Here is a 26,357-nt window from a genome sequence, read left to right as displayed (position 1 = left end):
AGTTTTCTTCCAATTACGAGGGTCCTCTCTCTTTTGAGAACCCCCCTCCAAACAGCAAGCTGCAGCGAGCTTGTTTTGGAAAATGGAATCATGGAAAAACGCAGAGAGACAGCGAGAGAGAGAGAGAGAGAGAGAGAGAGAGAGAGAGAGAGAGAGGTCCTAGCTTTCTCTCGTCTGTGGGTGGAGGGGGGCAACCGGGGCAGGTGGCAGGTGCGCGTTCTATGACGTTGTGGGGGCACTGATTCTGAAAAGAGCGAGGGGGAGAAATGGCAATACTGAGAGAGACGCGAGAGAGACGAACGGCAAAAGAGAGACAGAGAAAGAGACCGAGAGAGAGACTAGAGAGAGAGAGAGAGAGAGAGAGGGAGGAAGAGCAGCAGCAGCGGCCCAATCGTTTTCCACTCACAGAGGATGATATAGACGACATTCCTCAATGCTCTCTGTAATTTCTCTCTCGCAAGTTGACAGCTCACACACACAGTCTCTCTCTCTCTCTCTCTCTCTCTCTCTCTCTCTCTCTCCACCATTATCAACTCAACTTTATCTTTACCAACTAATCTCGTCCCCCCTCTCCCCCTCTCTCTCCATTGCGTTCCTTTACCAACTAACATCGACCGTCTTCTCTCTCACGGATCTCTGTGCACAAGAGAAATCTTTAAATCATGGAACTGCCTTCTTCGTCTCTCCTCTTATAACTCCCTCGCAGCAGCACCAGCTAGTATCACTTGCGCCGAGAGAGAGAGAGAGAGAGAGAGAGAGAGATAGCGTGCTATGGCGGCCATGAAACAAGCTGACTCCACCTCTCGCGCGCACGATGATCGTAATCATCGCCATTATCATCGCACTTCAACCGCCGACGACAGCAACAACAACATGAACGTCGACATGAGCGGCGTGCAGGGCCAGGGCCGGGGCCATTCACACAACAGCAGCAGCAGCAGCGGCAGCCTCGTGACCGGCAATAACAGCCATCACAACGGCAGCAGCAGCAACAACAGCACCGGGCACCCCAGCCCGGCATTTCTGGCCGGCCAGCAGCAGCAGCAATACCCGCCCGGCCTCCTGCAGCAGCCGCCGTCGGCAGGCCACGTCCTGGCGGCTGCCGCTAGCGCCTGCTGCCGTGGCAGCATCCCCATTCGCCGCATCGAGAACCCCACCAGCCGCCAAGTCACCTTCTCCAAGCGCCGCAACGGCCTCCTCAAGAAAGCCTACGAGCTCTCCGTCCTTTGCGACGCGCAGGTGGCGGTCATCATCTTCTCCTCCACCGGCAAGGTCTCCGAATATGCCAGCTCCAACTCCAAGTAAACTCCCAACCCACCCTAGTATTCTCTTCAATTCTTAATCTCACACCCTCTACCACTCACGGATACAAACCATAAACCCAATTTGCCCCACCCACTAAGGGAAGGAGCTTCATGTCTATCCTAAGTCATGGCTAAGGGCTTACGCCTTCTTATGAGAGGGTGCTTCTTGATATCTATCCAGATTCATGCTCAAATGACATGCCATTTGATCACACATCTCACAATCATACTTAATTGCTTCTAATGTACCCATATAGCTCAAATTCTATGGCCGAATGCTTGCCATCAATCATAAACCTCCAATTCTATGACATGTTTTCACACCATTGAAAAGGTTTTTGTAAAGTAATACATGTGTTTATGTCACCATGTGTGCCAACAGCAAAAAGCATACTAAAAACCCTTCCACCTCACCCATGCTAGCATCAGGGTTTGTAGGGGTGGCAAACATATCTACTTCTGTTTAAGTTCCTACGTTCCAACAAAGTTGACCCTCATTCTACTCTTAATCATCCCCTCCACTTCACCCATATCAGCACCCAAACTTGTGAGGGTTGCCAAGATGCTCGTGACTTCTTTCCTTTCCTCTATTTCAATAGACTTGACCCTCTTTATATTCTTAATCAACCCCTTTGTAGAGTTCACCCTCTTAACACTCTTGATCAACCTGTCCTTCACCCATATCAGTACTAGGGGTTACAGGGGTTATGCCCTAACCATATTCATCTCCTTTACACTTTTACCACCTTCAGCAGCACTAGGGCTCACAATTTTTGTGACATGTTTACTCTTCTATGTTGAGACAGAGTTGATACTCTTTACAATGTGAATGATGGTAGTTTGTGAGAAGTAATATTTGCATCCTTAAATTCAACATTTTTTGTTAGTTAGGGCTAAAGTGATCGCATTGAAAATATGGCATGTCATATGGTTATTTAGGAAAAAGAGAGAGCTTAACACTCCATCATATTGAGCAACTTGTTATTGGCACTACAGCCTCACCTAAATTGTTAATTGATTAGTCCATTTAGCTTTTATATCAGCATGGAATGGTTGGGGTTGTTAATATTTTATTGTCCATCAATGTGAGAAATTAATATTGGTGCTAACCCACTTCCTAGTCCTTACATTTTTTTGCAGTGATGCCATACTTTGTCCATGAGTATTGCTCAACTTATGGGAGTTATATAAATAATAATAGTAGCTATTCATAGTTAATTGGTATGTGACCTCATGTAAACTCCCTCCTAAACCTAATGATTCTCTTTTCCCCTTTAGTCATATTCTCAATCTCAAAGAGAACAATATAGTTTGTCATCGGCTCTAACTATGACATTTGACCAAGTAATCAAGTTTTTTCATCAGCTCATTACAGAATTACATGCCAAGTCTTTATTCACATGTCATGACATCAATATGCTAAGTTGAGTATGGTATATCTTCAATACATCTTCCTAAGTGCATATGGTTATTGTTGTCAACCTAGTCTTCTTCCATGTCATAGAGTATGGTTTCCACCTTATAATTTAGTTCTCAAAGGACACATCACATTCTTACTTGTGCAATGTCTCAATTACAAAATATTTTTAGTAAAAGGTCTATGTATCTATCATATAGATGATCTTTTGAGAAATAATTAAGAGCAATTATACATGTCCCTTATATTGCTCTATTTTGATTGGTAGTAGATGTTATTATACTTCAATTCTAGTTTTTGATGATTTGATTGTTGTATGTTGGGTGTTTTTATACCTCCTCTAGCATGTCGAGTATTTTGGAGCGATATCAAGAGTGCACAAATGGAGTTCCACCCAATAGGTTTCTACTAGAAGATAGAGAGGTATGGAGAAACTATCTCACATAACTTGAGTTTCACATGTTGATAGACATTTGATAGATATTATGATTATGGTGATAAAACTTGGATATGTTTTCCTTTATTTCCATAGTTAGTAAGGATTATAATCAGTAGACTATAATATGTTTCAAAGGTAGAGCTAGAGTTGGCTAGCTTTTTACACACATGATATTTGTATCCATGGGACCTAATATTTGAGATAAGTTTCCTAAAGTATGTGGTTGAAAAACATTTGTGCAATATAACAAAATACATGTGCCACTAAGAGGTAAATCATGATCAATGACCAATTGCCAACATAGATATGCATGAGAGGCGATTGTGGTTTGAGTTGGATATGTAATATTGGACAATGACTATGCCTCTTGTATGTTCTACCTATACATGCTCTTAACTATCTCTTAGAGGTACTTATTTTGAAAGAGATAATCATTTGGAATTTATTATAGGTAGTACAATGCAACACATACAATCAATCATCATAGTTGCCTTCTTTGTAGTAGATTAAGTTATTGGGCAATCATATGGGAAAAGATTGCAAGAAGAAACCTTGTAGTCTTACCTTGTGGTCAAGACAAAGTAAATAGATGGGTAGAAGACAATCGTAACTATAGTTGAAGAGGACAGGAATATTTACTATACATGCTACAAGAAACAAGTCCATATTGTTCCACAAAGCACAATAGGATCATAGTTGACAAAAAATAATATGAGTCTAACGTATAAGATCCACCACATAAGTATACTACTTTGGGATACTTGGATACTATGTTGTTTTGAGAAGGTACATAGCTTTTGCAATGATTGCAAGTGAAGAACAAGTTTGCACAAAGAGAGCATAAAATCTCAATTGATGTGTGATATCATACCAAGGTATAAGAATATCAAAACATTACATAAGAACAATATTGTTTTGTTAGTTGATAGGCCAAGTAGTTTAAAATGTAAGAGAATGTGTTGTTTTGAGTAGTTAGTATAAGGGGATCTCCAATCCTTTAATGAGTTTAGTGAATCTCATCGCTCATTCACATTAATGTACTTATAATCACTATACCTTCACACTCTTTCTATTTTCTTTATATTCATAGACTTCTTGATTGCTTGCTCATGTTTTCTACTTTTATGTATTGATGTTTTGTCACTGTAATACTCTAAGAAACACACTTTCTTGACAAGGATGAGGTATCTCACTTTTGTGATGGAATGATATAAACTTGATTTCAAATTTGGGGTTAACACCCTTTTCTTAGGCTATGAGTGAAAATTTTCATGTTCAAAAATATAAAATTTATGAAAGTGTTTATCTAAGCTAAATATCTAGATTTTTTAAAATCATAATTTTATTTTTATTAATAACATTTATCATGGTTTACTTGCTTTTTCTTTGCTGTTATTGCTTTGCTATTTGAGTCTAATTTATTGTTATAATAAGTTTAATATCTATGGTTAATCCTTTTCATTTTGTTTTTAGTTTTGCTCTACTATTTCTTTTCCTTATATTTTACCTTCTCCGTGTGCGTGCGTGTGTGTGTGTGTGTGTGTGTGTGTGTGTGTGTGTGTGTGTGTGTGTGTGTGTGTGTGTGTGTGTGCATGCACGCTTTGTTGACAAGGACTAAGTAACTACTCCTATAAGGTTGTTTGAAGGATATAGACTTCGTAACATACTTGTCTTACAACACTAGAATGATTTGAATGGTAATCACAATTCATAGTAAAGAGAAGGCATTCCACAAACAAGGAACAATTACAAGATTCTAACTTCATGGGATTTTGACATTGTTCTTTCAATATATTATCACCATCTTTTTTTCTTTGATATTTTCATTATCATTTGTTGGTTTTGTTGTCTTCTTCATTAGTTTCTTTCTTATCACATCTTTTTCCCTTATCTCTATCATCCTCCTTTCCTTTCCTTTCTCTCCTCCTCCTCCTCCTCCTATTAGATAGTAAATTAGGGTATGAATATTTTGTTATATATAATAAGAGAGATCCATAAGGACAAACATTAGGAAATATCATAAGAGCCCTAAAAGGAATAGGATTAGATCATTATTGAGACACAGGACAAATATGTTTCCAAAAAAAAAACTTTGGGGTAATCCATAAGATTCTTTAAGGGAAAAAAAGAAATTCTACCTTTATTTTTGGTTAAAATTACTTCTAAAACGGAAAATAGGTGTGAAACCTTAGTTTGGATAAGCCCTATTGAGCTATTAGACTCTACTGGTATTTATAAGCATTTCCTAGCTCAACCAAGTAATGAGTGTATGATAAGGAAAGTGATAAAAGTGATTAGAGTAAGTAATATAATGAATAACCTAAATCCAAAGTTCAAAAGGTTAAAGAATAGCTAGTAATGACCCCAAAAATCATAATCGATTGCAAGGGTGTTTGAGAAATCATACTTTAGACCACTATAGAGATAGACCTATCTTCATATCAATTTAGGAAGACCATTAGATTGGGAATCTCAAGAAGAAACTTCTCAATATCAAATACTAGGAAACTAAAGAACATGTCTTATGAATTGTTTTATCTAGATTATGGATCCTTGAGTTGAATTTCAATTTCCTGTGAGTCATAAAACCTTGGATTTAGAGTAATGGATGTTAATAACTTGTCACTATTTAGTGAATAGATAGCTACTCGGTGTCATCATCATGCAAAATAAAACTTTGAATTCAAATTTTGAAAATCTATTCTTGTTGCTTCAATGACTACATAAGATCATGATTAATAGTTATTATTGCTTACAAAGCGATGTTTCCCTAGATTTGGAAAATGTATTATTTGTTGCAATTACAAGAGTAACGTTTGCACCATTAACCATACATTCTAGCCAAGCAGTCAAAGAAAATCTATAGGTATTGTTGGATCTCCTCCCCAAGATCCCTTGCTATGCCATTGGAGTAGGAACAGTAAGATCAAAATTTCTTAGGACATTGGTCAATGGTTGACATAGTATTTGGGGCCACATGAAAGCAATAATCCTACTATTGAAATTGGCAATCAATAGTTCTTTCATGATAATCTCTAATGGTGGCCTTACAGTGAAGGTGGGAAAACTCATGAGCCAATGTTTTGAGTATTGAAAGACCTAATGGTGGATATGAACATGATCCTATTGTAGGGCCAAATAATGTGATCAAGGGTTATCTACTTCACGTGCATAGTATCAGAGAAGAGCTTGATAAAAATATAACACTTTCAAAGGATTTTCTAAATTGTGCTTGTGTCATGTGACTAAGAAACACATGAAGGAACCTTGTGTGAAAGAATTGTCAAGAAAGACATCTTCTAACATGTCAAGCAATATGATAGGATCTTAACCTTGGAAACTAAAAGATGCATTGTGTGACTTGGGTAGAAAGTGGATGAGTGAATGCTTGACAATTATACCCTATGGATGGGTGGACCTAATCAATTGAGTACGCTTTTAAAGTTTCAATGAAATTAATTAATAGGCTATCCCCTCGTTGACTTGTTTTAAGGGAATGGTATAGTAGAGAACTAGTCACATTGGCCATGGAAGTAGTTGCCACTCTCTATATGAAACCAAGTGTGCATTGATCCTCATGTGCAAATGCCTTCCAGCCCAAATGGGACAATGTTGCTCAAACTAGATAGCATGTGTTGATTTAAAACTTGGTCTAATCTTGAAGAAAGATTAGATCATCACTACATCTATTATGAGGTAGCTCCAAATTTGAGGATCATATCACTTAACTATAGACTGAACTCCCCTTTGACCTATAGTGAGGATTGGTTTTTAGGGATGGTTTAATGACAAATATTACCCCATACTTGGTCCAAGGATAACATCCAATTCTTTTCCTCTCGAATAGGATACAACTAGAATCATAGTCCGCTAAAATAGGATTGATTCGAGTCTCAAAGAGTTTACTATATATAAATTCTCTATATTGCATGTGTTTAAGGCCTATTTAAAAATACCCTTATCTGTGAATTTTCTCAAAATTAAACACACACCTTTTCTATTAAATCTGGTAAATGACTCCGTATATGGAACCGTTATGTATGTAAAAAATGTATTTTAAAAATCTCTTCTATTGAATCCATGTGATATGCTCACATATTTATGAGTGACTCCCTCGAATTTCTAGTTCTAAGTTCTTACTTTACTCTATTTTATTCTTAATTATGAAGAAGCTACCCGATTGATCAAATCCACCCATATGCTAGATACATTCATTGGGCCGCCATCCACTTGCTTGACACCCCATTGACCCATCATCATTTAATTATGCAAATATTATGACACTCTAGTCAACAAACTTGTTTCTTTATTTCTTCCCTAGCAAAGTTCATTTAAAGAGTCCCTCAAGTAAACACGTTGATAGTACACAAATACATTTTCTTTATAACTTTAAGAAAAATCAATATATAAATTGGATCTATCATGTTCACAACCTTTACCAATAACCTAGGATTCAAACTTCTAGTCCAACTAGTTGGGCATGCCTAAAGGAGCATATACCTCATCCTAGGCGATCAAAAAGGAATTGAGCTAGTCAATTGCCCCTTAGATCCAACAATTGACCCTCTAACTTTTGAAAGGTGGATCACACCCTAGGGGGATTCCATATCATATAGCTCATGCTTTTAATAGTAGATGATTCATTCCTATCAATGCCACTCTAAACTAGCATATGACCCATGCTAGGCAATCAAAAAGGCATTAAGCTAGTTGATTGCCTCTCAAATCCAACAATTGACCCTGTCACTTTTCAAAGGTGGATCACACATTAGGGGGCTCCCATATCATCTAGCTCATGATTTTAATAGTAGTGACTTATTCCTAATTATGGCTGGTACATAGTTCACAATGTGATTCAGCCAATTGATAATTATGGATCATCATTATTCTCTAGTGGCATGAAGGATGCCTAAAGTTGACCTTAACAATTACTAATATCACTCCCTAGCTATGCAAGCATATGAAGAGCAAGTGTGGCTAGAGAAGATCTCAATATAAGTTCAAACATTCCTTAACATACTATTAATATCCCACAAGTACGTATTTTTGTTCATTTGAATGGAAGCATTCTTTTTCAATTGTTTGCCATCTAAAGAAAGCATTTTTTAGTACAATGATTGAAAGCTTTTCTTCAAAAATGATCCCACAATTAAATGCATGTTTTTCTAGTCGTCATCGTGAATATAAGATATGCTTGCCAATTTGTTCACATCACTATTTGTCATGATGGGGATCTCATTGTTGGTCATTAGGTTGTCCACTTTAAGTTGCTATTGGATGCATTTCCATTGGCTATACTTTCATTGGGTCCAACCCTTGCATTAATGTTATATTGTCAATGAAAAGGCATAATATTTGGCTTGCAATTGAGGTTGTATCCTTTCCTTCACCTTAACGATGTTGAAGACAAGTTGGAATAGAGAAACTAACCCTTTGAGGTCAAATTATTGAACTATAAAAGAGAGATTTGATGGTAGAGATGGAAAATATGAAGATGGTGGTTTTAATATGTTGGGATGCCAAAAGAGAGGCATTAAATTGAAGAGATGGGGGCTTAAATATTATGAGGGTTAAATTGATGGTACAAGGGAAAAACAAGATTGAGAGTATGGCAAAGAGGGAATGGTGGGTGGAAATCAAGGATACGAGTGGAGTAGCCAAGAGGAGGGGGTCCAAAGTGAAAATCAAGGATAGGAGTGGAGTAGGGAAGAGGAGGGGCTCAAAGTGGATTTGAGGTGTACCCATCTTTGGTTAACTCTACTCTCCCGCATGTTCTCTCTCTCTCTCTCTCTCTCTCTCTTACTTATGTAGAATATGGGGGCTCCCTAGATATAGATATCCACGATTGGCATTGACTCCTATAAAATGGTTACCAAAGAGTGGAAACACACATTTTTGGTATGTAGAGGTGTTGTCATGGTTTAGGACACATGCATTATAGATGGATGCTGCCTCCCATTAGTCCACTCTAGTTTAGATTGCCCATGCTTAGATTGCATGCACTGAGAAAAAAATCAAGTTATTAGGGTAGATATTGTAAAAAAATTATATAGATCGTACATCAATGCATCCCTTTAAGTCTGTTGGTACAAAGATGGCACATTATTAGTATCATTTCCTACATGTGTTAGGAAAAGGGATTTATTTTTAGGCTAGTGTTTATGCCCACCTCTCTTATGGGATAAGTATTATTATTAGATAAACATAGATATCATCACATGAGCTCGGGATTGAGACAACGATGTACACACATTTGAGGATGCATGCCTTTTTGGGTTATGCCAGTAGAAGATTGAGTTTGAGGGGCATTTTATTTGTATATGTACTTTATATTATGAGATTAGAGTGAGATTTCATGGCCTTTTTTAGGAGGGATTTGGGCCTCTCTACAAGGTGGAGTACAAGGACTAGATATGCCTAGGACTATTCTTATTGGAGATCGGGGCATATAGAGAGAATCTTCTAAGGAGCAAGACCAGAATAAAGATAGGATCAACAAGCTAGTGGATTCTTTCATAGTTTTTAGTACTTATTCTAGAGCTAGATCAATAAATGCCATTATTACAATTGCTACAATTATCCTAATGCCACCACGCCATTCTCAGAAGTGTCACAATAGACTAGGCAACCACACTTTGTAGCGCAAGGCACCGACCACCATGCCATTCAGAGGGGTTACAACAAACTAGGTAGCCACACTTCATAGCACATGGCACCCACCATGCCATTCAGAGGAGTCACAACACACTAGGTAGCAACACTTTGTAGCGCATGACACCCACCACCTTATTGCCATACTTAACATCCTCACATTTGGCTAAATCGAGACATCACTTATGATATAGGACCAAGTGGTAGGAATGTAAAGAATAAATATTCGGTAACCTTGTTTAAGAAATGGGTTCCTTGGTTGCTAACAATCTTGATAGAGCACCAAAAGCTTGGGATGACGTGATTCTAGAAGAACTTTGTCCTGGTTTTGTCTAGTAGCTCTAGCTTCTGCCCACTTTGTCATATAGTTTGTTTTCACAATAACTTAGAGTGCTTGAGAATATTAGACAACAAGGCCAATGGGTCCCATAAGGTGTGTTTTCCACTTCTTGAAGGGTTAGTTGACAATCAAAGAAGTACCTCCCATTGGTAGAATTGATGTCTTGGACAACCCATGATAGTTATTCTTATCTCAAGGAGGGTAAATTGTTTTTAGAGTCATAGGATCCTAAAGGTTAGTTGAAAGATCATCGAGAGATACTTTTCTACATGATGCTAGTGTCAAGAAAAGGTTATGCAACCATAGAGACATCAAGGTTTTCAGGAAGGAACATAGAGTGTGTATTGCAAACATTGAGACGGCAAGAGAAACTCAAATGAAAAAGATGGTGAATGAATGAAATAATGAAGTGAATATGATACAAGGTTGCCATAGCATGAAGGATACCCTGTAGTAGGATGACTATCAAAGAAGCCTTTAAATTTGCAAATGTAGGGATGGCGAGGTGTCATTGAGAGAATAGGGAGATTGCCGTCAAAGAGGAGCCTTTGAATCTGCAATGCAAGGATGATGATTGGTGATGTTTGGAGCAGGAAGACTGCCATTGAAGGGTAGGAGCCTTTGAGTTTACAGACACGGGCTTGAAGACTAATGTTAGCCATTGGGGAGTGACATTGGAGATGAAGGAAGAGCTAGAAATTGAAAATGCAAATGTAGTAGCCTCTCTGATCTTAATGCTTGGTGGAGGAGAAAGTTGCCAAAAAAATGAAGAAGATCCAAGATATAGCAAATGAAAATGGGTGGATGTTGAGAAACCCTTCACCCGCACTTTGCGTTTTTGCATTTTTGCATTTTTGTGTTTAGGGTTTGTGTTTAGGGTTTGCAGCCCCAAAAAGGGGCGCCATCCTAGACTGACAGTGCCTATTTGTAGGCCACTCTCTCATTCATTCCTTACGATTGATTCATTCAGTCCGTCACCTCTTCTCTCTAGCCTCTCAACTACCCTCACACCCCTTCAGGAGGACATTGCGGTTTGTGGTTCATGCCTGTCTTCATCATCTTCCTTGTGCTACGGCACCCTTGTTCCCTTGTATCACATTCACTCCATGATTCGGAACTTCATCATTCCATTCATCAGAGTTTCTTCTCTCTTCTCTTCTCTTCTCCATGTTTGCCGAGTTCACTTCGTGTTTCTCCCCGCCAACCCTACTGTCTCACTGGTACGTCATCTTTTGACATGGTATTAGAGCTGGATCTGCTCAAACAATGGCAAAGATCTTCCACTCCGATGAAGGGAAAGACTGGTGGCGGGTTCGGCTTCCACTTCTCTTTTTCTTCCGCTCCATCAAAATCTCGTTTTTGCAAATTTTAGGTGTTTCAGCTTGTTGCCCACACCCTGTTCGCGGAGGACATCTCAACCGAAGTTATCTATTGCTATCTCCATCAGTTGGCGCCTAATTTCTAGCCCTCTTCATGCAGTTTGGAGCTGATTCCAGCCAGGTGACTACTGTTCCTATATAGACCTGCTGCCATATAGCCTGCCACATCATCATAGTCCTGTTGCCTACGTTTTTAGTCTTTCTCTCTCCTACAAGTTGTCCTACCTACGTTTTTAGTCTTTCTCTCTCGTGCTTCCCGTGTTTTTAGTCTCTCTTTCTTGCAAGTTGTCATGCCTGTGTTTTTAGTCTTTCTATCTTGCAGACTGTCCTGCCTACGTTTTTAGTCTTTCTCTCACCTATTGCTTGCGTTTTTAGTTTTCCTCTCTTATCACTTGCGTTTTTCTACTGATTGCAATCTCTTACTACTGGTCGAATCCTCCTCCCATAGGCAACTCACATTCGGCCCTTCCATTGCTCTCCCACTCCTTGAGGCGAACATTATAGTTTGTGCTTCACACTGCCCTCACACCCCTTGAGGCGAACATTGCAATTCGTGGCTCATGGTAGCTGACCTCTTCCTTCTTCAGCAAGGCACATTGGTATCCATGGCTTCTTTACCAACAGATGACTAGACTATTGGGTGCTAATATGGCATCATCGGACATACCACCGATGCTTGCCCACTTCGATCTTTGCTCCCCACTCCTCGGAGTATATGCATCTTTCACTAGGCACTCCTTGTGCCACCTCTCCTACTGATTGCAATCTCTTACTACTGGTCGCATCCTCCTCCCACAGGCAACTCACATCTGGCCCTTCCATTGCTCTCCCACTCCTTGAGGCAGACATTGCAGTTTGTGCTTCACAGTGCCCTCACACCCCTTGAGGCGAACATTGCAATTCGTGGCTCATGGTAGTTGACCTCTTCCTTCTTCAACAAGGCACATTGGTATCCATGGCTTCTTTACCAACAGATGACTATTGTTGCATCATCGGACACACCACCGATGCTTGCCGACTTCGATCTTTGCTCCCCACTCCCTGGAGTATATGCGTCTTCCACTAGGCACTCCTTGTGCCACCTCTCCTTTCTGGGCCACAAAGATTGTTATGCATCGGCTATTAGAGTACTATGCTCTAGGAAATAAGATGCATCTGATGCGCACTAAGTCCTTTCAAGCACATGGAGGATCGATTGACGCTACGACCTCCTAGAGATCATCGCAATGCCAATGGCGGTCTTCTCCCACTTATTTTCAGGTACAGTGGCTTCCATGACCTATGGCTCTACAGTTCGCTCCATTGAGAGACAATGATTATTTGATACTGTCTCCTCGTCGGTTTGCTCCCTCCAGAGCTAGTGGCGACTCGACTCCTTCCTCTTATTCAGCTACCCAGTCTGCTCCATTGAGAGATAGCAAGGGTTGCCCACGTCTTGCTCATTCTAAGCCCCACCCTTTCCCACCCTCGGCTACTCAAGTTCAAGAGGCTACCTTTGGGAGCTCTTCGGCACCTCAGATACCTTCTTTAGCATGACCGGCGGCACTTCCTTTGTCATTCAACATTTTGGAGTTGTCATCCATGAGTTTTTGCATTCTCTATCTACTTTAGAGGGGGATTCTGAGGGAGATGTTATTTCTTTACTCTCAGATGGGGCATCTACTTCTTCTTCGACTTCAGTGGGAGCCCCTTCACCTCCCACCTCAAAGGGGGAACCTACTCCACATGAAGTTCTTCACCCATCCTCTACTTTCTTGGAGTGGCTGTCTTTAACCAGTCATCTCTTCCACAGATATCCATGATCTAGAGGATCTACATAGATCGAGGCCCTTGGATCTTCAATACGACTTGGTGACTAATCCTTCGTGTATCCCTCTAGCATGGAGTTAGGTAGCTAGTGGCTTCTCTCTTGAGGTTGAGTTTTGAGTTCTACAACTTATCTTGTCTCCTGATTATCTTCAAAGGTCTCCTTTTAGGTGTTATTCTCAGATTATAGGGTGGATCTTCTTCATCCCTCGGTCAGCATGGAGCCACCTCTCGAGATCAAGTACAAGCATATCCTTATGGTTCTCGGCACCACACAAAGTCCGACATTCCTCCTATGCATTGCATGTTTTCACCATCTTTATACTAGGGTGCTTGGGCAAGTGAACAATTTCCCCACAAGGGACACTGTCCAAGTGGCACCTACTACATGAGCATTCTTCAGCATATAGCATTGCATCTCCACCTCACTCTTCTCTTGTTCCCCTTTTTGGGCCTAAGAGGGGGTGTTGAGAAACCCTTCACCCTTCACCCACAGTTTGCGTTTTTGCGTTTTTGTGTTTTGCGTTTAGGGTTTGCAGCCCCAAAAAGGGGTGCCATCCAGATTGACAGTGCTTATTTATAGGCCATTCTCTCATTCATTCCTTACGGCCGATTCATTCTGTCTGTCACCTCTTCTCTCCAGTCTCTCTAGTACCCTCACACCCCTTCAAGAGGACATTGCGATTCGTGGTTCGTGGCTGTTTTCATCATCTCCCTTGTGCCACGGCACCCTTGTTCCCTTGTATCACATTCACTCCATGATTAGGAACTTCATCATTCCATTCATCAAAGTTTCTTCTCTCTTCTCCATGTTTGTAGAGTTCACTCCGTGTTTCTCCCCGCCAACCCTACTGTCTCGCTGGTATGTCGTCTTTTGACAATGGATCCTCTTGATTGCCAAATGCAGGGTGGTTCAATGGTTGGTAATCTATTGCCAAGTGATGGAGGAGTTGACCAAACAACCAAATGCAAACTAATTAAACTGCTAGAGGAGAATTGATGTCCATTGTGTAGGAAGGTCACCAAGTGAGGAGCATGGCAAAATATGACAAACATAAGGAGTGCTACCCTCAAGATGTTGTCACCATGATGAAGGGATGGTCCTTAGCTAGAGATGGAGTCTTTGCCCCGTCGTAAACACAGACCTCGGGAGGAAGGTGACTGCCATGTGATGTGTAGAGATGAAGATGATGGAAGGAGAGGGTAGAAAGAGATGAAGAGATGAAGATCTTGTGAACAAAATAAGTGGTGAGTGAAGAATGAATGGGAGGTGCTGAATATATAGGTACGAAGAATCTTGAGTTTCACTTGCTAAGTCTCTCAAACAACGCTCTAACACTCTTAGAAGACCCTACAAAGCCTTTTTGGGGCTTGAAATTGAAACCAAAAATGGTATTGAAGAAGAGAAATTGCACGGAATGATGTGGTTTCTTATCATTTAGCATATGCCTACAATAGTCATAGTTAGCCAGTTTCATTTTCATAGGCCTTTTCTAGTCAAGACAACATGGTTAGATGTACACATTTCTTTCTCTCATCGGCCATTTTGGCCTTTTGTAGACGTAAATGCATCTTTCTTTTTTTCTTTGTCTCTCTTTTAATCTCACACAATCCACACACATGCACACATTTTGTTCACATATATATATATATATATATATATATATATATTACATAGGAGGGAGAAGGTGTAGACTGACTTTCCTTCTTCTTGTCTCTTGTTTATCTTCACTAGAAATCCAACTTTTCTTTAATCCATTGACCTCATTATCTTGTTCTCATCCTTGTTATCCCCTCATTATCAACACTTCGACCACCATTATCAATGGTTGGCAACCTAAAGTAGAAATTTTATTTAAGTCATATTAACTTGGCAATTTTAAAATGGGATAAGGAGGGGCATTCATTTGTGGGGAGAAAAGATTAAGTTGTTACATTATATGCCATCTACTTTAGAGAAATCCAATAAGAATAGGGCAATCATGTGTGGGGAGAGAAGATGAAAATGGTACATTATATACTCTCCCTTCAGAGAAATGTTGATTTTTGCATCTCGACAAGGATTGGAGATATGCTTTTAGTGGAGTAATATCATTGATCTAAATATCATCCTCTTTGGTGATCATACCATCGCACCCAATATTTGGTGATATACTTTGATTATGAAGCTCTATGGATTTAGAATCTTAATTCAACTGAGCTTTAGCTAAAGAAGTCCTTGCTTGGTTAGTGCAACTTCTTCATCATAAGGCATATTATAGAGTGAGGTCTATAGAGCTTCAACAGGCTTATGTGGAATACATCATGAGCTTTTAGATACAATGGGAACTCTAGAATTTCCTATAGTAAGTATTAGTTCTAAGCCTTTAGTAGGTAGGCTTGAGATGCCATGGTTTGCCATAATGGAAGCAAGCTGGTTAATCTCTTGTAGTGCTAAAATAAGTGCAAGGGATAGGGTAAATTTTGCTCTTCTCATGAAATAATCTTGATATTTGTCAATAAATTCCACCCAAGAAACTATCTCGATCTAAACCTAAATCTTAAGCTTTGATATCGGATGTGAGGGACTTGATTCGTAGAACAATAAAGACCTCTTGATCATCCCACTAGACCTATTAGGGATCCCAATCGATGCCCATCTGGACTCTTTCTAAAGTGAGGATTTTTGTCTAATGGAAGGTCTAGCTCTATATTGTAGGGGAGGCATGGCTTTGTTTTTTTGGGTGAGTTCATGTTTATACCCTTTGGGCCACTTAGCATGTTTTCTTAGTGAAAATATATCACACTTGGTTAACCCATGGATGGTGTTAGCTTTTCTCCATGTCAAGTAATGTAATTATGAGTTTTAAGTTTCCACCTTATTCATGCATTTGGATTCTAAGTATAGTGAAGCACTTAAAAGGGTTTCTTGAAATTCTTAAGAAATAGGGCTTTAATTCAATTGTGAGAAAATTATCCAATTAATCATACTTAGTCACCCATAAGGTAGGGCAATCAAAGCCTCCATCAAATCACTTTCTATTCCACTCACCCATCATGTTATTTATTTAATTACTACCACACTTCAATCAATATACACATTCCATCATTTTTCTCACACATGTTCTTTTGAATAGTCCCTTAAGGAAAGAAACAATGCATAAATAGCCTTTTATTTATAATGTCAATTGAATCTACCAAGATCAAACCATGGAGATAAATCTACCAACAACCTATTGTTTAGCCTTCTTATTTCATGGATTGAATATGCCATAAGATGAACCACACATCTCATCCTAAGTAGCTCCAAGGCATTTGGTTGATTTATCGTCCTTCCAATCACAACACTTGACCCTTCCATTTTTTCACTAGGTAGCTTATCTCTTATCCTTGCCACCCAACTAGTAACTCAGTTCACCCAATGGTTTGACCATGGTCTTAAGGGGTTTGATCGTGACAATATAAGCATATGATGTGGATTCAATATAGTCAAATTTCAAAAAATATTTTTCAAACAAGTTTTAGACACATAAAGGTATCATTTAATAGGCTTATTCATAATTTCAATAGAAAAGGACCACGTTTGATTTAGTAAAGAATCACATATAAGGGGTTTTTTAATTAGGTATTGAACATATGTGGTGATATAGGCTACAAATAGTAAACCCTCGAGACTAAGCACTACAAGGATTAGGCCAACAAATGATCACATGGATGTATTTCTTGAACTTAGAAAACTTATGGGTGTGCCTATAGTGGAGCTTGACCTTGCATCAATAGACTTGCATATAACTTTGTATGTAAATTGGGAAAGATAAGTGCATATTTTAATGGACTTTTAAACATGCAACATTTGCCATTTTCATGGTAACTTGAATGCTATTGTACATGTACCCTATCACCAATTTTCACCTACCTTTTCGTGCGATTATAACCATACTTTGTATAGTTTAAAAAAACCAAGGAGTTGCTTGTTGTAGAGCTATAGATGGAGCCACAGTTTTGCAATCAACAGCTCCTTTTTTTTGCAAGGGGGAAGGAGGAGGCTTTCTTGCATTCTCTGGGCAATATTCTCACAAATTGAACCTACATATTATAAAAGACTACAAAATGTTCAAAAAAGAATTGATAAACTGTGGTTATATTACTAGAAATGTACTAAAATATTTTGAAAATTCATGATCATGTGACTTGTATTACATAGTTTGAGCCAACAAAATGTTTAGAGAAGGAATGATCAAGTGTGGCTTGTGTTACTAAAAATATATTAAAAGTATAACAAATATATTTACATAATTTTGAAGCCACCTATTGTGACTTGTAGTACCTAACATGCTAAATACTATACAATATACATCTCTCATATGTCCTTTGAAGTGCAATCATCATCATCTATCTCTTCATTATCCTCTATATCCTCATACAAGTGACTGTTGCCCTCCATATCACCCCTCACTTTGCTCTCTCATCTTCGATTGCTTCATTGCATTGCTGCCCCTATAGATACATGAAAAATAAAAACTTAGAGTAGTAAGAACTTTCAATGCCTTTGAAAAAAGAAACGACTTAACAAATTCGTCTCATTATGATTTTACACCATTGATACTTTCTGATGATCCCCTCCTCATACAAGTGCATCCATATAACAAACTTGTTACCATAATGCTTATAAGCAATCTCGTCACTAATGGGCATTTGGTCCACAATTCTTATTGCAAAATAGAAACACAAGTACTATATACGATCAATCAAAAATTTAAGCACATAAAAATTTAAGAGTAAATTTAGATACTTATTACAAAATCAGCCTCCCATGTATTGATGGCTCCAAACTCGAAATAAGGCAATCCAAATCACTCCATTGGGATTCATTGCTGCAGCTGCCTCTCTTGTGGGTGGTTGAAGACCCCAAACTGCACCCTACTTTGAGCTTTTGAATCATGTGTAATAACTGACATTGGCCTAGGATCCAAGCCATGCTTTGACCTCATCTTATTATCTACTACTCTTGATTTAACTATGGATCTCTTGCAATTCTTTTTTGGATCCATTCCATACCAATGATCCATGAATCTCAAATGTGGGGTATTAGGAAAATTCTCATGCACTATAACAATGCATTGCCTAGAATGCACCTCGGTGTTAGTCTTTGAAGAATTTAAAGCAATCTCTATAGCCTCTCTACACTACACCATGCATTACTTGACCCACTTCAAGAGGCAAAGACCCTCATGATCTCTTTATCCTCATGATTATGGAGGAGGACCCCACTTATAGAATTAATTTAGTAATATACACATGGTTTTCCATCTTCATGGAATCATGCCATTATATTGGCTATGAGAAGGGGCTCTGATCACCACCTAAACAACACATTCCCTACCTCGACCTCTTTCTTTATGATTGCACCCATTGGTACTATGACTACTCCCTTGGGATAGCCCTACAATAGATACTTGAACCCATTGCAAATATTACTACTCTCTTAGGATACCCCCATGCTCCACCCATGATGGAGCAGTTGCACCTTAAATAGGCAATGCTAGTACTATTGGCCCCTTTAGTATTGAAGTAGATGGGGACTATGTAGCTATCTATGAATCAAGTAGGCCGAGGGGTTGTCATGTACTCACTATACTCACTTGGGTAGGGGTGCCCAAAATAGGTCTCTACCTCTATCTATGAATCAAGTAGGCCGAGGGGTTGTCATGTACTCACTATGCTCACTTGGGTAGGGGTGCCCAAAATAGGTCTCTACCTCCACCATGAATCTATCTCCTTCATCATCCTTAAGGGTGGGATCTTGAGTTGATGACCCCCACCATATCGATATTTCTATTGAGATGAATAGATACATCTATAAAAAAACAATACAATAGGATTAGTGTCACGACATCACATATTGGTATGCATGGGCTTATGTATATGCATTCACATACACATAGGCATACATATATTGCATAGGTATATGTATACGCATATACTTATACATATGCATAGGTCACCCACATATATATGCATAGGTATATGCGTAGCTTGTAGTGTTCATGTGTACATGTGTATACGTATGCATAGCCTATGTGCACACATATATGTATATGCATATGCATAGGCTGCACACGTATATATGCATAGGTTAGGCATGCATATAATCTATGCACACATAGGCTATGCGTAAGCATACACATAGTCTATACATAGGCATATGTATAGGCTACACACATGCACACACATACATATTGGCTAAATGCCAACTTACACATAGGTTATGTATGCATATATGTATAGGCATATAAATCCTATGTGATAAGGCTCAAGCTTTTAGGAACTTTAAACAATGGCTACTAGTTTTTGAAATGAAATAGAAAAAATATAAAGAAATTTAGAATAGATAGTGGTGCAGGTGAATTCAACTCAAATGAGTTTGAGGACTTTTGTAGGAGAAAAGGAATGAAGCATCAACTAATCATGTCTCACACACCTTAGTAGAGTGGGATTATTGAACATCAAAATAAAAACACCAAGTGCATGCTTAAGTGCAAGGGATTATTTGACTAGTTTAGGGTTAAGATAATTAAACATTGAATAGTTTACAATTTCATTAGAGCTACAATCTAGATTATGGGTTAGATAGAGCATTAGATAGTTGAGGTATGCTTCAATGAGTTGCCAAGTCTTTTAGCTATTAAAAATCTCTATTTTGGATCTTAAAAAACATTCCTAGAATATTCTTCAATTATGGACTTTTGAATATTTTTAGAGAGGATATTCTAGAACATTCTTAGAAGGAGCATTGTAAAACATTTGTAATTGGGATATTCTAGAATGTAATAATCCTCAATCTCCTTGGTTAAAGTTGTCCCTTGACTTAGGTTATCAAGTGTCTCCTCTCCCTTCTCTATCACGTCACTTGCTCCAAAATTGGTTTCTTCAAGTTGGGTTGCAATCTAGAGATGCGAGGGCTCATCCTTTTCCCATTTCCATTCATATTTGTGCTTCATCTTATGCCTAGATTTCTTAGGATTTCTTCTAGCCTTTGCTTTGCTCCAATGCCTTACATCCTATCTTTTAGTTAGTGGTAGATCTCTCCTTGGTTGTAGTCTTCTTTGGGTTAGTAATTGATAGGCTAGTCTTGTGGGTTGAATGCTTCTCCTTCAGAATAGTAGTCATTAGAGTATTCTTTGAAGTAGAGCTACTCTCCTTGATGGTGGCGATTGATGGGATAGAATTTAGGATTGTAGCCTCCTTCTTTATGGTAGTGGTCAATGGAATAGAGTTCTTTTGGGTATTCTTGGAGCAAGTATTGAACTTCTTGATAGGTGTCTTTTGGGTAGTAGGTTGTTGCTAGATGTTGGCTCTCTTCTTCTTCTTTTGTTCGCATCTAGTTATCTTGAAAGGTCACTTTCTTCTTTGTTTTATATTTTTCAACTTTTCTTTGTTGCTTTCTCTTATTTGCTTATCTCTATTTCTTTCTTCAACTCTTGGACTTTGTCTGCTTTGATTTGCTTTAGGTACGGTTGGCCCGCTCTTGTCCTTCAAATCTAAAGTAATTTTCTAGTCCCAATCGTGGGTGATGTCTCCTTGTAGCTTAGCTTCTAAGTATCAAGATTACTACATTTGCCAAAGTTTGGTTCTCTCATAGCATGATCACTTAGTAGTTGATCACCTTCAAGGTTGCTTCTAGCTTTTCAATATTTATCTTCAAATATTTTAGTAGCTTTATTCCTTTCTAGATCTTCTTCATTTCTTTGAGGGTCTTTTTTGCTCGATGGATGTATTTGAGCATCAACTCCTTTATGTATGTGCCTTCAAGCCAATGACAAAGCTTATGTTCCTCTTCAAATGAGGTACCTTTCCATACTTGGAGGTCTTTCTAATTGATTCTCATCTCAATTGGTGCAACTATGCTTATCCCTATCAAGCTTTGATTCATGCATACCTTGGTTGGCACATCAAGGTTGGCTTCACATCGTGTTAAGATATCCTTTGCAACCATGATCTTGCTCTCATATCAAGATAACTCTGCAAATGAGAGTTATATTGATACCAAGTTTATGCTCCCAAATGAAAAATTTCATGCCAAGTCATGAACCTTCATGAGACTTGAGTGAAAATCTAGAAGATGGCACAAATTACACACATCGGAAAGGGATACAAAATCTATCAATTAGGAATTATTCATAAAGGAAGGTGCAACACATAGAGCATGCGTCAAGACTATACTATTGTGATGTCACACATGTGAGGGCTCACGATGGAGTAATAGATCACTTGTAAGACGTCTCGATTGAGCACACCCCTACTTCCATAAATGCATTTGGGTACAACACCAAAGAATGTCTACAAAGCCCCAAAAGGAGAGAGTGGAGTACTTTCGATCACACACTATGTGTGTGCCTATGTGTGTGCACATGCGTGTATACACACAAGCACATGGAAGTGTGGTTGAGAATAAGATTAAGAAAAAGAGTTTGATGCATTGCTTGCTTGGACTTGAGTGGTATGAACTTTGAAGCTACCAGATAACCATGGGATTCTCAAGTGGTATGAACTTTGAAGCTAAGATAACCATAAGGAGGGGCTAACTGCAATAATGGTTCACGTAAGCCGGTTTAGGCCATGGTGTGCCTTGGAGTTTTCAAGCAGTTGGGTCAGCGTATGTTGCACACTTTACCTTTTGTTAAAAACATTTTACTCTATGTACATGAAATGAATAGTTGCCGCCTCCCCCCTCTCTCTACGGTGTGGTGTGTATGTACGTAGGTACTGCAGGAGGATGAGGGGGCACTTACCCTTTTATGCTGCAGTGATGAAAATGAACTAAAATACAAAAAATTCACTCGATTCGAGAACTTTTGAACTCTGGTCAGCTGTTGGGTGCAGGAAAATATTTCCGCAAACCCTGCAAATTCACTCGATTCGAGAACTTTTGTACTCTGATTAGCTATTGGGCGCAGGAAAAGATTTCTGCGAGCCCTGCAGACAACGTACTGTGTATAAATTCGTACATGAAACGGATTTTTTGGACTGAAAGCTATGCGCCAGCTGAGATAATGTCATCGATCGTACCGTACTTATAAGGGAATCAAAGCTTAGTTAGTGCATTTTGGTCATGTCAATTTATCATGTGGGTTGCAGACTCTAGTGCTGGTAGTTATGGAAAATGTAAATAACACAGGGGCCCTGTAACTTTAATGGGCGGAAGCTGCAGCTCCTGCTTTACAATCTGGGAGCACCTCCCGTGCAAGAAAATTCAAGAAGCTGTGTATCCTGATATATAGTGGGACTCCTATCATCCGTTATAGGATGATATACTGGGACTGCTATTGTCCTGATATATGCTCGGATTCCCATTATCCATTATGTCATGCATGATGAATCATGATATCAGAATGCATCGATGATGCCCCGGAATTAGTTCAACGCCTGCAGCAGCTGTCATGCTGTCCTTCAGTCATCCTTTCTCCTGTCCTGATGGGCCGTAATATGGGCTATGATTGTGATTTGTGTCACTATTTTGAAAATGCGCAGAGTTCCTTCTTGGGGGCTCATCATGACTTGCAAATGGGCCGTAATATGGGCTTTTATGATCGTATCATTATTTTGTAAATACTCAGAGTTCCCTCTTGTGGGCTCATCATGACTTGCAAATTTCGCAATTAGCATAGTTATTGCAGTTTTAATTTTTTTTAAAAAAAATTGAGTATTCCTGGGGAGACGCATTGGGCTTTTTAATAAAATCGTGATTTTGCAATTCTTTGCAGAGTTCTCTCTCTTGGGCTTATCATGATTTGCTGCGATTATAATGACACAGTTCTTGTAATTTCTTGTTTCTGATATTTTATTTTTCCCCCCTAAAACTTCAGTACTGGAGACGAGAGGCATTTTCGTTAGGGCAGCATATCAACTACCTGAAAGATTTCCAGAGGTAAGCCAACTCTTTTCGAATATTCAGCTTCATTTTAGGGTCTCATTCGCATTATTCCAATGACTCGTCCAGTTTTCCTGGTTCTTTCTCTCATTCGTGTGTCCCATGAGCAGCCACATGATGGGCGAAAATCTGTCAATGTTGTCTCTGAATGAAATTCAAAGTGTGGAAGCGAGACTGGAGACAGCACTCTATAGGACACGGGCACGAAAGGTCGGTGCTTAATTCTGTGCATCATATTCTGTCAGAGAGATCCCTCCGCTGAATTGGAACAGTTACATAATCAAATGATTTGATGTGTGCATATGCAATGAAAGTCTATCACATAGTATGAATTACGTTATGCTTTTCAAGTAGATTCTGATCGCAATAAGGATTGTATTCTTAAAGCAGCGAAACAACTGGTTCCGAAGATCACCTTTTCTGATGTAATATTGCAGATGGAACTGTTGCAGGTTCAAGCTCACAAGACTTCACAAAAGGTGCACCCTTTATCCAGCTCCTTTTGATTGCTCGGTGTTTCTTCCACAATCGTGTTAGCACTTTAGCATTTCTGTATACTGCCTATATAAGCAGAGTAGCCATGGTTCATTTGCCTACACATCAGGGCTTTGATGCATGAGAACAATGCTGAACAATGTGCTACTCCAAGTAGCGGTAAGGAAAAAAACAAACAGCACTTCAATAAAACCTATTTTCTATAAAGAGGTGCAACCACAGAGGAATTCTTTCAACCTAACACCTGAAATCATGAACAGTGGCAGATCTTGATTGGGATCTAATCAATGTTGGCCATCCAAATTTATAGATACTAATCACTGCCAGGTCTCATACATCAGGATCATGAATTCTAGCTGACATGGAAGTATCTTGGTGCATTAACTGATATCTCCACTCAAGTTGAGAGTTTTGGGGATTCGCTGAGTCAATTTTGGCTGCAGGACTGCACTACGTGAAAGAGAGCACTGTGTAATTGATGAAATAACAACAGATAGTATAGAGTCTACACATTCTCAGCTACTCAAAAGCTTCTCCTCGTGACTTTATGGTCGTCCACTAATGGGGCATTAACCAAAACCTTTAATATTTCCCACTTTAAATGTCTTTTATGGTGGTTTGGTGCATGATATATCTCATCGAGTGTCTCAGGAAATTTTGAAGAACAGAGTTTACATTTTGAGAAATAATTAATCTGAGTGTTTATTGAGAGGCTTGTAGGAAATTTCAAAATTTACATAATTTATGGGTATCTATCTCAAATATTCAGCTGTTAACTTCTGCACATTAAGTTGATCCGTAATCCCTACAATGTAATGATTAATGCAGTAAGGAACTGTCTTGATCAGGTCTTAGTCTGATTGAGATCTCTGCTTGGCGAGCCCTAGAGATCTACCAGCACAACAGTATTAATGATTTAGCTTGATGCACAATGATAACCATAAACAGTGGTGGTAGTTTTTAATCCTCTCTCTATGCAGGAAGCCATTCTCCGGGAAGAGAATAATATCCTCAGACGCAAGGTAAATAAAGTTCACTCTGTCGTCTTGTCACTATTTGGTTAACCACTGTTTCAAAACTTTCTTTGATCGGAGATTCTTGTTCTCTAGTTCAAGTGATTTTCAAATTGTATTGCTCAAGAGAATACTCAGAGAAATTTCTGTGACCTTGCATAGATCTGTGTGATTGTTGACCCGGGAAATAGTAGTAAGTAGCCTCTTTGGAGAAGGATGGCCAATGATGGAGGTCTATAGCCGGATGGTGAATAGTCACTTTGGGAAGTTCTGTAATCTATAATGCTATTTTATATAAATGCACCACTACTGACTTGGGTGACATCTCAAGCTAAGGAAGTTATGCAGTATGTTTGGGCTAGTGACTTGGTTGTGTATCTAAATCGCAGAGGACAATGAGAAAGTATGCTGCATTGTATATCAGATGTGCACCTGGTTTCTAAGCCTTCTAACATCCAATGATGGGCCTGATCTATTTGTGCAGCTTGCTGAAGTTACTGCAAGATTGGATGGGGCTCCCAACATGCAAGAGAGCACCCAGCAAGAAAGCCTCAGCAAGAGTTCCTCTTCAATGCAATCAATAATAAGTAGCAAAGCCCAGACAACAGTGGAGGATCAGTCTGATGTTATGCTGGACTTAATGTAATTACTAGCCTGGCTTTTTTGCTTTTATTGCTGTCTCAAGGACATGGTTACCTGAAGTTCCCTAATGTATCAACTTCTTTCTTCATGGTGGGTAGGTTGTAGCCGATGGCAGCCATGCGCAATCCATTTGGAAGGGAGCTTTACAGTCAGTGCTATCAAGCATGCAGACTTGTGAATCTCTCTCTTGAGCTGACCGGACCTTTCACCAATCTATTTGTGCTTTTGCTCTTTAACCTTCATGGTAGATGAGTAAATCGATGTATATTCTTCTATAGCACAGGCATCAACTTTGAGCACTGCAGTTTGTATAAGTCCTGTAACTGTGTAAGCAGCACAGTTTGAATGGTTAAGGTTCTTGACAGAACTAGCACGTGTTTTTTTTCTGTTAGTTCGAAAATATCAAAGGAAAAAAGAAAAAGATTCTAAGGATAATGGGTTTTTGCCAACTTTAATGAAGTCAAATTGTTCCGAGAAGGTAAGATAGCCAACTAAAAGTTGTCTACCAATGATCTGTTTTATCGTACGACACAAAGATTAGACTTCAAAATACTCAATATCCACAGTTATGTAGGTAATTCACTGGTCACTTGGATTTTTAGGCAGAATTATTCCACCCCCCTTAAACTTTGGTTTGGCCATGGTTAATTAGCACGTTTGTGATCTCTTTCTCTGCGTAAGTTCTCCTTTCTTAAGTACACTGGCTCTTGTTTAGAGACCTTTCTTTGATACAACTACATAATCTAGCACCTCTTCCAACACTTTTACTCTCTCATTTTGTCCTGACTCTTGTTTAGAGACCTTTCTTTGATACAATTATTTCACTAGAAACCACTTAAGGCAATTTATCCTTAAGTTTCTCTTTGAGATAGGTATGCAGTAAGATTTAACTATTCGTGGCACATATTATGAAGTATTAAATCAACAACACTATTTAAGCATCCTATAGTTCCTGTACCAA

At 39.0% G+C, this 26,357-nt stretch overlaps 1 protein-coding gene across 2 annotated transcripts; it reads left to right on the top strand.

The window, feature by feature from the left end:
• Positions 1 to 268: 268 nt before the first annotated feature.
• LOC148009204 (agamous-like MADS-box protein AGL11) lies at positions 269 to 25,831 on the top strand. 2 transcript variants are annotated; one of them, XM_087673701.1, is made up of 8 exons: positions 309 to 1,301; positions 3,066 to 3,144; positions 23,182 to 23,243; positions 23,357 to 23,456; positions 23,684 to 23,725; positions 24,722 to 24,763; positions 25,239 to 25,396; positions 25,495 to 25,831. In XM_087673701.1, the coding sequence occupies exons 1-8, from the start codon at positions 772 to 774 to the stop codon at positions 25,499 to 25,501; spliced, it is 1,020 nt and encodes a 339-aa protein (XP_087529827.1). In that variant the 5' UTR covers positions 309 to 771; the 3' UTR covers positions 25,502 to 25,831. The 2 variants fall into 2 exon arrangements, with proteins under 2 accessions (XP_087529828.1, XP_087529827.1); XM_087673702.1 differs by lacking the exon at positions 24,722 to 24,763 and having other exon boundaries at positions 269 to 1,301.
• Positions 25,832 to 26,357: the final 526 nt, after the last annotated feature.

Source organism: Lygodium microphyllum, unplaced genomic scaffold (genome assembly GCF_053477565.2).
Source record: "Lygodium microphyllum isolate KBCC unplaced genomic scaffold, Lygodium_microphyllum_v1.1.10 scaffold_33, whole genome shotgun sequence".
Lineage (NCBI taxonomy): Eukaryota > Viridiplantae > Streptophyta > Polypodiopsida > Schizaeales > Lygodiaceae > Lygodium > Lygodium microphyllum.
This window is presented reverse-complemented; position numbering and strand designations above follow the sequence as displayed.